We start from the raw sequence: 15240 nt of genomic DNA, 5'->3' as shown, positions 1-15240 counted from the left end.
GGAATATATGGGAATTAACGGGAATTAACGGGAATAAATACGAAATTTACAGAATTGAAGGTTGGCCCTTAACAGGGAACTTAAATATAGTTGGGGGAAATATATTGTAGCATAGTCTTGGCTAAAACAACCAGATTTAATGCAAGTACACTCCTCAATCACATGCACACAGCACATTGCTTACTGCAGGGCTATTGAGGCCACGCCCCCTACAGGCACTGTGCATTCCTCCATCACATGCACAGGTGATTTCTTGAAGCCTGGAGGCCACACATTTGAGCTCAAAGCACAAGACTATTGAAGCCACACATTTGAGCCCACGGACTATATAAAGTCAAGTAAGTTTTGATAATATTATGGGGTAAATATATTTGATCTATAATGGTATTAATGTTTAACTTGCATTACTTTTTTGATTGTGTGGGGGAGTGGGGTGAGTTAGTATTTACTCAACATTCATGTTTTTGTTGTTCATTAAAATAATTGTTCATACAAGAATAAAAACTAAAGTTCTACTCAAATAAATCTGTTGAAATGTCATGTTTTTGTATTATCTTGCATGGATATCTGCTTATGACAAAATAAATATTTACATTTATGTTTGGATATGATACAGTTTGTTTAAATTACCCCCAATTTCCAGTTAATTCCCATAAATTCCCATAAATTCCCAATAATTCCCATAAATTCCCATAATTCCCATGGAAAGTTTCCAATTTGGAATATTTCCAAAATTCCCCAGCTTAACTTCCCATGGAAAGTTTCCGGAAAGTTTCCGGAAATTTACCGGACATTTTCCACCCCTTTGCAACCCTAACAGCAGTGAACCCATCTTTTTATAGTAGTTTTTTTTCCATCCTGCAAAGCCCTTTGTGTTGCACGAAAAGGTTTGATTGATTAATTGATTCAAGCCAGCTGCTTAATTACTGATCTCCCGCTGTACCTGAGCATGATGCGGAGGAACTCCTGTCCCTCAGCCTCTTCGTATTTCAGGGACATGAGGAGGTTTCCTATGCTGCTGCCAGTGCAGTAGTAGTTCATGTGCTCCTGGATGAATGAAAACAGAAAGAGGCATTTTAGATCAAACAGAATAACCCATGCTAAACGCACATTGAAAATGGCATCAGTACGCACACCCAGATGCACACACTAACCTTGCCTAGAAAGTGTTTGCGGTAGGCTCGAGCTGTGCTGTTGCACTCCAGGCGGTAGCTGTGCACCCCACTGGGGCTCATGGCCTCACCTCCGTCTTCCTCCTCACAGAAACTGGACTCTGAAGAGGAGGGGGTGCCGGCTGGAGCCTCTGCATCCTCAATCCAATAACCTCCAAATTGGGGCAGGATTACCTGGGGATATGGACCACCTTTCTCCAGGACCTTGTACATGAGGGTGGGTGGGTAAAAAAAGGTACAACAACATAATGCAATCAGGACAGCTGGAACAGGGAGTATTTCTTGAGGCAGATAGCTTTAAAAGTTGTGAATAGTCAGAAACACCTCTAGACAAATGCTGTACATCATAAGGATGTAAATGTGTGACTCACATCTTCTATCCGTGGGTAGGGGATATAGTCATCCTGTAAAAGAGAGGACACACAGACTTTAAAAACATCTAATAATAGCTTTAGATTCTCCCTGACCTTCTATACAATGATACGATAACAAGCAAAGCCACAAAACACAGCCACGACAAGATAAAACAACTTATGTGAAATGAACTTGCAGGCAATGATTCCACAGCCTGAGATACACAATCATCAGCTGGCATCAGAGTGGGCGTGTGGTATGGAGCCAAATCAAGGCCAAAAGTTTAGCTAATTTGAAAATAAAATTTAAACATGAAAATTCTTTTTTACAGTTTCAATTCTATTTTTTCCAGTATCAGATCTTTTTTTCAGTTTCAAATCTTTTTATTTCAGTTTCAAATCTTTTTTTCAGTTTCAAATCTTTTTGCCAATCAAATCTCCGGGCCAAAAGTCTGAACCTGAAAAAAAAAATTGAAACTGCAAAAAAAAAAGAAGTGAAACTGAAAAAAAAGATTTGAAACTGAAAAAAATAAAATTGAAACTGTAAAAAAGAATTTTCAGGTTCAAATTTTATTTTCAAATTAGCAAAACTTTTGGCCTTGATTTGGCTCCATAGTGTCGCCTCTTGATGCTGGCAGAGCTACTTGGATTCGGCAGACCTCAGGTTAAGAGCTGTTATGTGCCTTTGTCAGTCTACAGCTCCAGCGTATGACCTCCAAATGCTGCTGAGGCCCATTAGCACCTCAAGAGTACAGCTGGCCATTTACATTCTGCTTCAGGAGTTGGGATACTGGCAGGCCAGAGAAAATCGATTGACAGTTGGAGTTCATTCAACTTATAATCAATCAGATCAGAAGGTTACCGATTTTTACATCTGAAAAAGCACGGAGATAAAGGTGAAAAAATGTACACGGGGGGGAGCGCAGAATCCATCACAAGCAGGCAGATGAGATACAAGCAACCACAGAGCAAAGCAGAATGCAGATGAGTGGAAGCCATCAAATGACACAAACTAATGAGATCCACAGAGAAGATATGAACAAGTGTGCATCCGGTCACACCTTCCACTTTTTGGTCTCTTCAGCTTTAGGGACCTTATTAGTGTCCGTTTGCAGCATGAGGATAGAAGAGCACAAGAGTCAAAAAGCAAGTGTCTTGAAACATGGTAGTTTTGTTTTCAGACCTCATTTTCACTGTTGCTTCATGAGAGCTGAGTGAGTCATGACGATACACTCTCCTGCACTCGCTCACACATCCAGAATATATACTCAAACCCGCTCAAGCATTTTTTGTTCATCAGTGTGCTGCATATTTCAGCATGAAAATAGGACAATTTAGTCAAAATGGAAATAAATTGATCATCCATCCATTATCTGTATCCGCTTTTATCCTTTGCAGGGTCACTGGGGTCTGCTGGAGTCTATCCCAGATCATTACAGGTGAGAGGCAGGGGTTTCACCCTGGACAGGTCACCAGTCTACAGGGCCACATATAGGGTTGCCACCCGTCCCGTAAAATACGGAATTGTCCTTTATTTGAGAAAAAAATGTTGTGTCCCGTATTGAACTAATACGGGACACGATTTGTACCGTATTTTCATTAATTTTTACACCATATTCTAGTTGAATTATTGAAATAAGTTAACTTTTACACCATATTCTAGTTGAATTATTGAAATAAGTTAACTTTTACACCATATTCTAGTTGAATTATTGAAATAAATTAACTTTTACACCATATTCTAGTTGAATTATTGAAATAAATTAACTTTTACACCATATTCTAGTTGAATTATTGAAATAAATTAACTTTTACACCATATTCTAGTTGAATTATTGAAATAAATTAACTTTTACACCATATTCTAGTTGAATTATTGAAATAAGTTAAATTTTACACCATATTCTAGTTGAATTATTGAAATAAATTAACTTTTACACCATATTCTAGTTGAATTATTGAAATAAATTAACTTTTACACCATATTCTAGTTGAATTATTGAAATAAGTTAAATTTTACACCATATTCTAGTTGAATTATTGAAATAAATTAACTTTTACACCATATTCTAGTTGAATTATTGAAATAAATTAACTTTTACATCATATTCTAGTTGAATTATTGAAATAAATTAACTTTTACACCATATTCTTCACCTGCAGCTATATTATACATCTGGGCTGATATGGACATACATAGAATAGGAGGCTATTTCAGTTGCTAGTATGGTTGGATGTCTGTACAGTCATGCAAGTTAAATGCTATTAAAGCACTTTAAACTTTAAATCAAAGCATTTTGTTTTTTCATATAAAATAAACACATTTTTATTCAGGCATTTTAGAATCATCAATTAACCTACTACGCATGTTATTGGACTGTGGGAGGAAACCAGAGTAACCGGAGGGAACCTACACAAGCACAAGGAGAACATGCAAACTCCACACAGAAAGACCCCTGCTGGGCCTGGGAGTCGTATACATATATATATATATATATATATATATATATATATATATATATATATATATATATATATATATATATATATACATATATATATATATATATATATATATATATATGTATACAACCGTATTTCCTTACTTCAGGCTTCTCTTTGGCTGTTAATCTCTACTGAAACCATATCTATAGTCATATTTCAGAAATCTAACCATGACTCTTTATGTTCCTTTTCCTATCTTCCTGTGCCTTTCATTTCTCTGTCCCCTTTCTCTGTCCTCCTCCCCTGATGGCTAAAAGCCTGTGGCCTCAGGGGTCCGTGGGGGGCCCGAAGTGGATGCACACAGGGACAGACTTCGCTCAGAAGAAAGGGAAAAGAATCGATGTACTCCTCGCAGAGACGTAGAGAACAGTCAGCTGAGATCTTTGTAGAGCTTTTCTTCTCAGCCCCTCAGCATCCACATTATGCAGTACAAGAAAAAGGCTGAACCCCGTTGGATGACATTCACACTTTTGTCTCATGCTAAAGAGAGGAAAGACTACGACGGAGTATTAGGGCCAAACTAAGACAAAAAAAATTGGAAATTACGAGAATAAAGTCATAATATAATGAGAATAAAGTCGTAAAATTACGAGAATAAAGTCGTAATGATGTGAGAATAAAGTCGTAATATTATGAGAATAAAGTCGTAAAATTACGAGAATAAAGTCGTAATGTTGCGAGAATAAAGTCGTAATAGAATAAAGTCGTAATATTATGAGAATAAAGTCGTAATATTACGAGAATAAAGTCGTAAAATTACGAGAATAAAGTCGTAACATTACGAGAATAAAGTCGTAACATTACGAGAATAAAGTCGTAATATTATGAGAATATAATTTATGAGAACTCTAACAGGAAGAGCTTCTTCTCCCTGGTTTAAAATGAGGAATATTGAGCATCTTGTGAAGTTATATTTATATATTTATAATATATTACGACTTTATTCTCGTAATATTATGACTTTATTCTCGTAATTTTACGACTTTATTCTCGTAATATTATGACTTTATTCTCGTAATTTTACGACTTTATTCTCGTAATATTATGACTTTATTCTCGTAATTTTACGAATTTATTCTCGTAATATTATGACTTTATTCTCGTAATTTTACGACTTTATTCTCATTACATTATGACTTTATTCTCGTAATTTCCTTTTTTTGTTTTTTTGTTTGGCCCTAATTATCCGTCGTAAAAGACGCATCTCATGTCTGTCAACCACCGAAAAATGTGCAAATATTGTTTTAACGGAGACAGGAAATAAAGAGTATACATGAACACTACAGAAATAAGAAAAACTTTCAAGGGGAAGTAAAATAATAATTTCTTACCTGCATCCTTTCCAGCATGTCGAAGAACTCTGCAGACTGAAACACAGAATTCAATTGTTTTAAAACTTTAAGTATGAGTGAAGGAAAAAATAAACACACAAAGGTAGTCAATATAACAACTGACTCATTGCCCTTTTGATGGCCTCAATTTACACGTTATGGAGGTGTTTTAACACCCCATAGAATAAAAAACAACACCCCCCCCTCCCACTAAAAAATATGGCTGTATTTAAAGGTCTTACACTGATAACACGGGTCCTGACGACAGCAGAAGCGTGCTGGGCTTCTGCTCTCTGGGCACAGCTCTACAACTTGACTGTGTCAAGAGGGCAGGGAAGGGCGGCAGCTTCTCACACCCACATGAACACACACTGATAAGGAACCACTTCCTTAGACGGCAAGACGCACGCGCTCACGTTTACACGAACACGTGCATGGCTGAATGTGTTTGCCTCTGTCCTGCCAACTAAACAAGCTGTGAGGGCGTTAATGGCCTACCTACATGAGCTTTGTGCTCACATTTTGTCACACTTTTTACATGTAAATGTGCTCTACGTTTATGTACCACTCACTGACACGGAGCAGATGTCATTCCCTGATGTCTAACTCAACCTCCTGGCTTAAAAACAAAACAAACAAAAAAAAAACAGCACGGTTACAGCTGAAAAATATAGTAGAGTATTAGGGCCAAACTAAGACAAAAAAAAATTGGAAATTACGAGAATAAAGTCATAATATAATGAGAATAAAGTCGTAAAATTACGAGAATAAAGTCGTAATGTTGTGAGAATAAAGTCGTAATAGAATAAAGTCGTAATATTATGAGAATAAAGTCGTAATATTATGAGAATAAAGTCGTAATATTACGAGAATAAAGTCGTAAAATTACGAGAATAAAGTCGTAACATTACGAGAATAAAGTCGTAATAGAATAAAGTCGTAATATTATGAGAATAAAGTCGTAATATTATGAGAATAAAGTCGTAATATTACGAGAATAAAGTCGTAAAATTCCGAGAATAAAGTCGTAAAATTCCGAGAATAAAGTCGTAAAATTCAGAGAATAAAGTTGTAATGAATAAAGTGGTAATTTATGAGAATAAAGTCATAATATTATGAAAATAAAGTGGTAATTCATGAGAACTCTAACAGGAAGAGCATCTTCTCCCTGTGTTAAAATGAAGAATATTGAGCATCTTGTGAAGTTATATTTATATATTTATAATATATTACAACTTTATTCTCGTAATATTACGACTTTATTCTCGTAATATTATGACTTTATTCTCATAATTTTACGACTTTATTCTCATTACATTATGACTTTATTCTCGTAATTTCCTTTTTTTGTTTTTTTTGTTTGGCCCTAATACTCCGTCGTAGAAAAATGAATAAAACAATAGTAGGTAATTTGTCTTTTTCTGTATTTCACATTTAACAGAACTATATTTTGCCTTAATGCTCCATGTGGATCCAACGTCAACACAACTGGTGCAAATACACACATACACAAACGCATGTGTTATCAAACAGTTAATATTAACTACCTAAAGGAGCTGTAAGCTGATCCGGTGCTGTTTCTGGACCTGCAGAGTCAACAGCAGGTCAACACACTCCCAGATCAACAATAACACCTGCTTTCTTGGAGGCTTTGGCAGTCAGGCATATTTGTCTCTATATACACAGTGTAAATATACCTGAAGGTCACACAGTGCAGTATGTTGTGCAATTAGGAGGGAAGAACATTTATTCCACTGAGTATACCATATCACTAACAGTGTCTCGACTAGAGCATGGACTAGAGAAGGCCTTTCGGTGTTCACGTCTCACTTTAAGGCTGAAGCAGCATCACAATATGTCTAGTCCTATCCTCGTCACTCCATTTGTTTTCACGCTGTGCAATCATGCTAATTTTTCCTTTCTTATTTCTTTTTCTTTTTAACCATTCTTTTCACTCCTGTCTCATATCTCTCCCTGTTCCTCTCTCTAGCCCGGCAACATCTGCATCTCTTATCTCCAATGGTAACCTAAAGAGGAAACCACTTGCCAAGAGCAGATTAAATGGGTCGCCTGGCTGCTCCACTGAATGACAGACAGACTCGTAGGCTGCTTGAATTCACACATATTCATGTTAAGTCATGAACAAAATCAGCCAAAGATTGAGAGAAATTATGAAAAGTCACAGACTGAGAATACAATTTCCATATTTCTCCATGTTATCTGACGACCAAACAAATGTAAATGGAGATAGTCAATTTGTATTATTTGTCATAATCAAATTCTTTTTTTATTTGAAATGTATGCTTGTCCTTTAGATGTAGTGGATGGTAATAATAATTTTTATTATATACTTTTTTCAATAAACACTGATTAATGTTTGCCAATTTCTTTTTTTTTAATTTGTAGGATTTCCTCTGATGAAATCTTAAATGAAAAGATCTGGCTTTAATATGTTAGACTCTTCTTTTCCACATAAATTGTTTGTGATTATTCCTGCAAATCATTTGTACAGACTCACATCCGACACTTTAAAAACCCCATATTGTACATTTCTGCCTATACTGTTCATTTCTGTTTATACATTTTATCTATCATCTGTCATCCTACGTCACTTTTTGTAAAGATTCATATCCGGCACTTTTTAATCCTCATATTGTAAATGTTTTGTTTATCCCTGTTATACATTTTACTTTATTCTATCTCTCAGTTTATCTCCATATATTTGTTTGCTTTTATATTTTTATTTTTTATTTTTATTTTTATTCTTACTGTATTGCACCAATCATCACAACAAATTCCTTGTGTGTGTTGACAAACTTGACAATAAACCCCCTTTCTGATTCTGATTCTGATTCTGATAAAGCTAATATTGTAAAGAAAGCATCTTTTTCTCATTATCATAAGTGCTGTGTATTGTACTAACGGACTTTAAGATAACTGGTGTGTGTGAGTTTATGTATTTTCAAGCTTCAGTGTTACATCAAAGACTAAGGACACTACTCCTGATATTCTTGCCACATCTTAAGGGTTTCTTTTGTGTATATGGCTGTATGGTGTAAGGCAGCGCGGGTTTATTTGTTAGTGCATTTCAGCATCAAAGCAATTCGAGGTGCCTAACATAATAAAAACCTGAGAAGTAAAGATGAAAAGAGAGAGAAACAAAGCTATAGTGCAGTAGCAGAATAAAGGAAAGTTAGAGTTAAACCAGAGTTACAATTTAGTACCAACATTAACATTGTTTAAATCTAAATTCAGAAGGGTTTTAGTAATCCAGTCTAAAGCAGCTGTAAACACATTATTTTTTCAAGATCCTGCTGAGACATTAGTCCTTTGATCCAGTTCTTCCACGACTACAACCAGATTTCATGCCTTATCAGTGGTTTGTAGCTGTAATAGCTGAAGCTGTATGATGACTCTTAAACACTCTTCTTTTAGTCCAAAAACAACTAATTCAGTTTTGTTGTTGTTCAACAAAGAAAATTATGCCATATTCACTCGTTCTTTTTCAGTAGTTATTTGATGACTGCTGATTTCAGAGTTTGGGGGAAAGCACCTGACAAAAGGAATGATCAGATGCCATGATGGGTAAAACTTTCTTGAAGAAAGATGTGAGTTAAATTTCGAGACAACAGGAGGATGAGTTTAGCTGATCCATAATATCCTCCAGGTTTTTGTAGTTGATTGAGTAAAATTGAGTCATTGTGTCCAAATTGGTTTTAATTGGAGACAGCAATATTCCTGGACTTGATATTGATGCGCTGACTGATTTTCTAATCTTCTAGATTTTTCAGATTTCAGTAAAAAAAGTTGACAAGTTAATTGGAGGCCCTTTTATTTCAAATGCTACGGACACACAGGGGTTTGTACGGAAGAGTATTAGGGCCATGCAAGAAGAAAAAAAATTGAGAGTGGAAGATTTTTTTTAGTGTGCACTTCGAGAAAAAAGTCGAAATGTCGAGATTAATGTTGAAATACAATTTCGAGAAAAAAGTCGAAATTTCGTGAATAAAGTCGAAATTTCGCCTTTTTTCTCTCCACATTTCAACTTTATTCACGAAATTTTGACTTTTTTCTCGACATTTCGACTTTTTTCTCGAATTTGTACTTCAACATTAATCTCGACTTTTTGACTTTTTTCTCGACATTTTGAGTTTTTTCTCTACATTTTGAGTTTTTTCTCGAAATTTTGAGTTTTTTCTCAACATTTCGACTTCGAAATTCTACTTCAACATTAATCTCGACTTTTTGACTTTTTTCTCGACATTTCGACTTTTTTCTCGAAGTGCATAATGGAAAAAAAATCTTCCTCCTCTAAAATATTATTTTTATTTTTATTTTCTCCTGCCTGGCCCTAATACTCTTCCGTAGGTTTGTTAATCCACAGTAGCAATTTTTTTTTTTTTATGATTTCAGAAAAGAATGATTCCCTTGCATTCCTCAGTTGTGAATTACATCTGTGAAGTCTCTCTTTATAGATATCATAGTGAACCTGGAGTCCAGTCCTTCACCATATCCGGCTTTTTCGACACTTCTTAGTGGGTCATTTCTCCACAGAGATTTCTTCTCACCAGAGACAACCTTCAACTAAGTGGAAGTTAGTTAGTGGTTAATGTACTGAGTTACAGGTGGAAGAGTGGATGGATGTATGCTGGGTCATGCTGGCCGTGGCTCTGTGCCTGGATGTGCTGGTGTGCTACTGTGGTTGGCTGGGAGGTCAGCACAATGGGGGATTTTTAGTGCTTTTTGTCCCAGTAATGACTCTACAGTAATTGTAGCTTCTTAAAGCAGCTGGAGATGATAGAGCCCAAATGGAGACCCAAGTATAATCAATTCAAAGTGATTCAAGTTCCGCTCTTTGATATGGCCTATAAGGTTACTACTGTGCCAAACCTTGGTGTTATTTTCAATCAGGATTTGTCATTTAAACAGCATATTAATCAGGTTTGTAAGACAGAATTTTTTGATCTCTATAATATTGCGAAGATTAGAAGCATCCTCTCCCAGGGTCATGTAGAAAAACTAATTGAACGCATTTGTAACTTCTAGACTAGATTACTGTAATGTATTATTAGGAAAAAGGCCAAATAATTCTTTGAATATCCTCCAGATGATCCAAAATGCAGCAGCGTGAGTGCTGACAGGAAACATTGTTAGCTTCACTTCATTGCCTCTCCGTAAAATGTATAATCCAATTCAAAATGTTATTACTTGCATATAAAGTCCGAAACAGCCTAGCTCTGGGATATTTGCAAGACCTGATAGTACCGTAACTTCCTAATAGAGATCTTCGTTCTCAGAGTGCAGGTTTACTCGTAGTTCCTAGAGTATCTAAATGTAGATTTGGAGGGCGGGCGTTCTGCTATCAAGCACCGTTACTATGGAACCAACTTCCAATCTGGGTTAAGGAGGCTGACACCACCTCCACCTTTAAAACCAAACTTAAAACATTCTGTTTAGTAAAACCTCTAGTTAGTGTAAACTCTAGTGTGTTAGAGTCAGTAGTCATAGCTGTAGCTACAGGACCAGACTAGAGCAGTTAGTCTCAAACATAGCTTAGATATGCTGCTATAGGCCTATGCTGCAAGGGGGCACTGACATGATTCACTGAGCGGTGCACATCACCCCTCCCTCTCTTTCCTTTCTCATTTATTAATTAGAAGTATCTCATATCCAATAATTGTTCTCAATTGTTCTTGTAGTTTGTTGTGCTGGTCTGCCCCCTCCTTTTCTCAGTTGTGCATGTTTGCAGGCCAGAGCTTCAGGAGCTGCAAGCTGACCTGTAGTCCCACCCCCTGACCATCCCATTTCTTGCTTCCACCTGTCTGTGTAGATGTCTGTTGGATACCTACTGACATCCTGGCCTGATCACCCCTCCTCTCTGACCCCCTCAGTGTCTGCTGTCTACATCTGTATAGTAATCCCTGTAGATCACCAGTTAGCCATTGTGTCTGTGTCTCTCCTTTCTCTGTTCTTCATCCTCTCTGTCTGTTTTCTGTTTTCCTGCTCTGCCCAGTCTGGCCTCCAGCAGGAGGGTCCCCCCTCATGATCCAGCTCCTGCTCAAGGTTTCTTCCCTCCTAATTGGGGGTTTTTCTTGGCACTTGTTTGACTTAAGGTTTTTCTCACTAGGGGGGGTTTTACCTGCCATTGCCATTGTTCATGTAATAATTGCTCGGGGGTTTATGTTCATGTTCTGGGTCTCTGGAAAGATCCTGGAGACAACTTCTGTTGTAATAGACGCTATATAAATAACATTTTATTTAATTGAAAAAGATAATGATATCAGTCCTTAACCTGAGTAGAAGATGGCTCAGGCTTTTACATACCGTACTAATCGCAAGAGAATTTACTTAATTAAAAAAAGAGAATCCCAAGAATTAATGTGTTTCATCTGCTTCTTTTTTTCAGAAAATGCAAATTATTATAAATACTTGAGGAAAACACAGAGGAAATCTGTATGAAAATGTAAAAAAAAAAAAAACTGTTGATGTAACTCATCATTTGCAGAGGTTTTAGACCTTTAGACATTCATCCCTAATTAACAAGGCTCTCCATAGACTGGCTTCTTTCACTCTTTTAGACATCCTTTAATCATTACTCAGTCAAATGAACGACAGTTTCTCCAGAAAATCCTACACATATCAATATAATATGATTATTTTTGCAAAATATATATATTTACTGTGATTTCTAGCAATTAATGTTTTATCAGCTTGATGTATTCAACTAGTTCATATTTGTTAATTTCATTCTAAACATGTTTGTCAGTAAGATGTTTTTCCTTAAAACTGAGTGGGATTCAAACTCTTTTAATTTACCTCTCACAGTTTCATTCCAGCTATTGATGAAATTGTTTTACTGTACACACAAACTCAAACATTACAGAAAAATCAACAAAAGAGCAAGATACTGTGTTTCTCTCTCTCTCTCTCTCTCTCTGCTTTCTTTTTTCTTTTATTTATCAATATCAACAGCTTGAATATGCTTAAACCCACATCCCTTTCACAGCATTTCTAGCTGAGCTTGTGCACCTTTTCAGGAAACTCTTCCCCTGGATCACAAATGTGCTACGTGGATGAGCTGAACCCAGCTGTGCAGATCTCAGCGCAGCTCCATCACATCTGATAGCTACAGCGGCCTCTGTTTTCTCTTGTAACATTCAGTCAGTGCAGCTCTGACTTGGTCCCTGGGTTATGAAATGCTGTTGTGAAATGTTTAACATGTGGGCGCAAACCTGCTATAAATAGGACGTAAATGTGTGGACCGTTTAAGAGACGCAGCCTTGGCTAACTTAGTCACAACGCCGACTGTCTCGCTGTGTTGTTATTTAAACCGCATTAGTCCCGGAGCGGCATTTCTGGCGTTTAAACATAAACAGTTGTTAAACCTTATGAACTCAGAATAGAAAATAATCTGCTGTGAGGCATGGCATGAAAAGAGCAGCTCCAGCTGACAGTCAAGTTTGTCCGGACAACTGACAGCTGCTTCATGTGTTATTACAGAAATATCAGCAGTATAAAAGCGGCTTTAATGTTGCATTTACACCACAGTCATCAAGTCACGATAACAGAGATAAATAAATGATGGGCTGAGAGCAAAGATTGAAGAGCAGTTTCCTTAATTTTTAAGTCGCTGATATAAAACATAGACTGAGCAGTTGTAAATTATGTGCAGATTCAATTACAAAACTGAAAACTGACCTGAAAGCAGCTGTCAAACTGTTTTCACCGTCAAATTATCTGAAAGAATTCAATTCATGTAAATGCAGACTCACCAGTTACCCAGCAGCTAAAGCATAGCCGGTGCATTTGTCCTCTTTCTTACCCTCTCTCTCACTCACTTTTAACGTCTATTTTGCCTCAACACCAAAAAGCTCAAACTAGAAATTCACGCCAGGCAGGAAATGGAGCTGTTAAAAGCAGAACAGGTTTTTCCAGTGTGCATGTGTCCAACTGCGCACAGAAAAGCTTGAACTGTCTGAATTTTGTTTCGCCGTCTGGACTGCAGTGTCTCAGAGTTGGTGACGATTAGCTACACAGCGCCATGATGAAGAGATACTTACTGTTTACAGTTACGCCTAATCTATCACCACTCAGCCAGTCATAAGAGTAAACATTATTTCATTCTCTGCAGCTACTTTGTCCAACATTGATATTTGACAAGAGGGGAGGTACAGTACACCCTGGGCAGACGTGCAGTCCTTCACAGAGCAAGCACACAGTGACAGGCAACAACGCCTGTCACTTTTATCAGCATCGATTCACCTAACATGAATGTGTTTCACCTGTGGGAGGAAGCTGGAGCACCCAGAGCAACGCAGCTCCAGCTCTGGGATAACTTACTCACTTATCTTACTAGCATCTTAGTGTGAGGCAACAGCGCTCAACTACACACTGCATACTGTCCTGCTGTTAGAGAATAAAGATGTCAATTATGTGTGCCCAACTTGCATTAGATGTAAAATATGCAGGCTAATCAACGTTATATCATATGGATTGTGATGAGTGAAACATCCTACTTCAGACTGTCTAGAACAGGGGTCGGCAACCCGCGGCTCTAGAGCCGCATGCGGCTCTTTAGCGCCGCCATATTGGCTCCTGGAGCTTTTTCAAAAATGTTTGACCTTTTTTTTCCTTTTTTCTTCTTTTTTTCTTTTTCTTCTCCTTTCTTCTTTTTTTCTTGTTTATTTTCTTTTATTTTATTTTATTTTTCTCCTTATTCCTTTCCTTTTTAATCTCGACATTTCAACTTTTTTCTCAAAATTTTTACTTTTTTCTCGACATTTCGACTTTGACATTTTTCTCTAAATTTTCTCTAAATTTTGACTATTTCCTCGACATTTCGACTTTTTTCTCGACATTTCAACTTTTTTCTCAACATTTCGACTTCTTTCTCGAAATTGTACTTCATTATTAATCACGACATTTCGACTTTTTTCTCAAAATTTGGACTTTTTTCTCGACATTTCGACTTTGTTCTCGAAATTTTGACATTTTTCTCTAAATTTTCTCTAAATTTTGACTATTTCCTCGACATTTCGACTTTTTTCTCGACATTTCAACTTTTTTCTCAACATTTCGACTTCTTTCTCGAAATTGTACTTCAACATTAATCTTGACATTTCGACTTTTTTCTCAAGATTGTACTTCAACATTAATCTTGACATTTCGACTTTTTTCTCAAAGTTTATACTTTTTTTCTCGACATTTCGACTTTTTTCTCGAAATGCATAATAAAAAAAAAAAATCTTCCCCCTGTTATAACTAATATAGAAACATGCAGCATGTGTTGCCTTCATTCTAAGGCTTATACAAGACTTTTCATTATTTGCGGCTCCAGACACATTTGTTTTTTGTGTTTTTGGTCCAATACGGCTCTTTCAACATTTTGGGTTGCCGACCCCTGGTCTAGAAGGTTTCAGTATCAGCCTAGTTCAAACACACAGATGGATGATTTGGGAATACATTAAATCAAACTTGATCATCAACATTTCATTGATGACGATATTTTGGATAATGAATCGGCACCTTCCAGGTGGAGAGTAATGAATTAGATTAAAGTGTAGGGACATGAAAAGTTCTCCGTTTGCCCCACAGCTGTGATGGAGTGTATGCATAAAGCTACATCTAAGCTAAACTACATCTAAATTACTGCAGCACCCGAGGAAACCAAATAGTTTTTACTGCTGCTCAGTGCCGTTTACTCACTACTGTGACCCAACCTCGAACAAACACCCGTTTAAACCACTCGGGATCTTCTCGGGAGGAGAAGGAGTGACGGAGTGGCAGGTTATGCAGCAATTATAACCCCAAATCAGAAAAGGTTGGAAAATAGCAAGTAACAAGGCTTATGTAAGCCTTGCTAAATAGGTAAAAAGGTCA

General features: G+C 36.8%; 1 protein-coding gene across 7 annotated transcripts in view; it reads right to left on the bottom strand.

Annotated features, from left to right (window-relative positions):
* The window catches only part of LOC133441533 (rap1 GTPase-activating protein 2-like), a 257100-nt gene that overhangs the window by 24342 nt on the left and 217518 nt on the right, over positions 1–15240 (bottom strand). For 2 of the 7 annotated variants that reach the window (XM_061718933.1, XM_061718931.1), the window contains 5 exons: positions 5362–5397; positions 2587–2619; positions 1544–1576; positions 1155–1376; positions 944–1047 (listed from right to left, as the gene is read on the bottom strand). In XM_061718933.1, coding sequence (XP_061574917.1) covers positions 944–1047; positions 1155–1376; positions 1544–1576; positions 2587–2619; positions 5362–5397 — 428 coding nt within the window. Of the gene's footprint in view, positions 1–943; positions 1048–1154; positions 1377–1543; positions 1577–2586; positions 2620–5361; positions 5398–5603; positions 5669–13133; positions 13218–15240 lie in introns of those variants that run through there. The other 5 variants (XM_061718934.1, XM_061718932.1, XM_061718935.1 and 2 more) reach the window with 4 other exon arrangements.

The sequence above is a fragment of the Cololabis saira genome, chromosome 4 (assembly GCF_033807715.1).
Source record: "Cololabis saira isolate AMF1-May2022 chromosome 4, fColSai1.1, whole genome shotgun sequence".
Taxonomy (NCBI): Eukaryota; Metazoa; Chordata; class Actinopteri; order Beloniformes; family Belonidae; genus Cololabis; species Cololabis saira.
The sequence above is the reverse complement of the archived record's forward strand: the minus strand, read 5'-3'. Positions and strand labels throughout refer to the sequence as shown.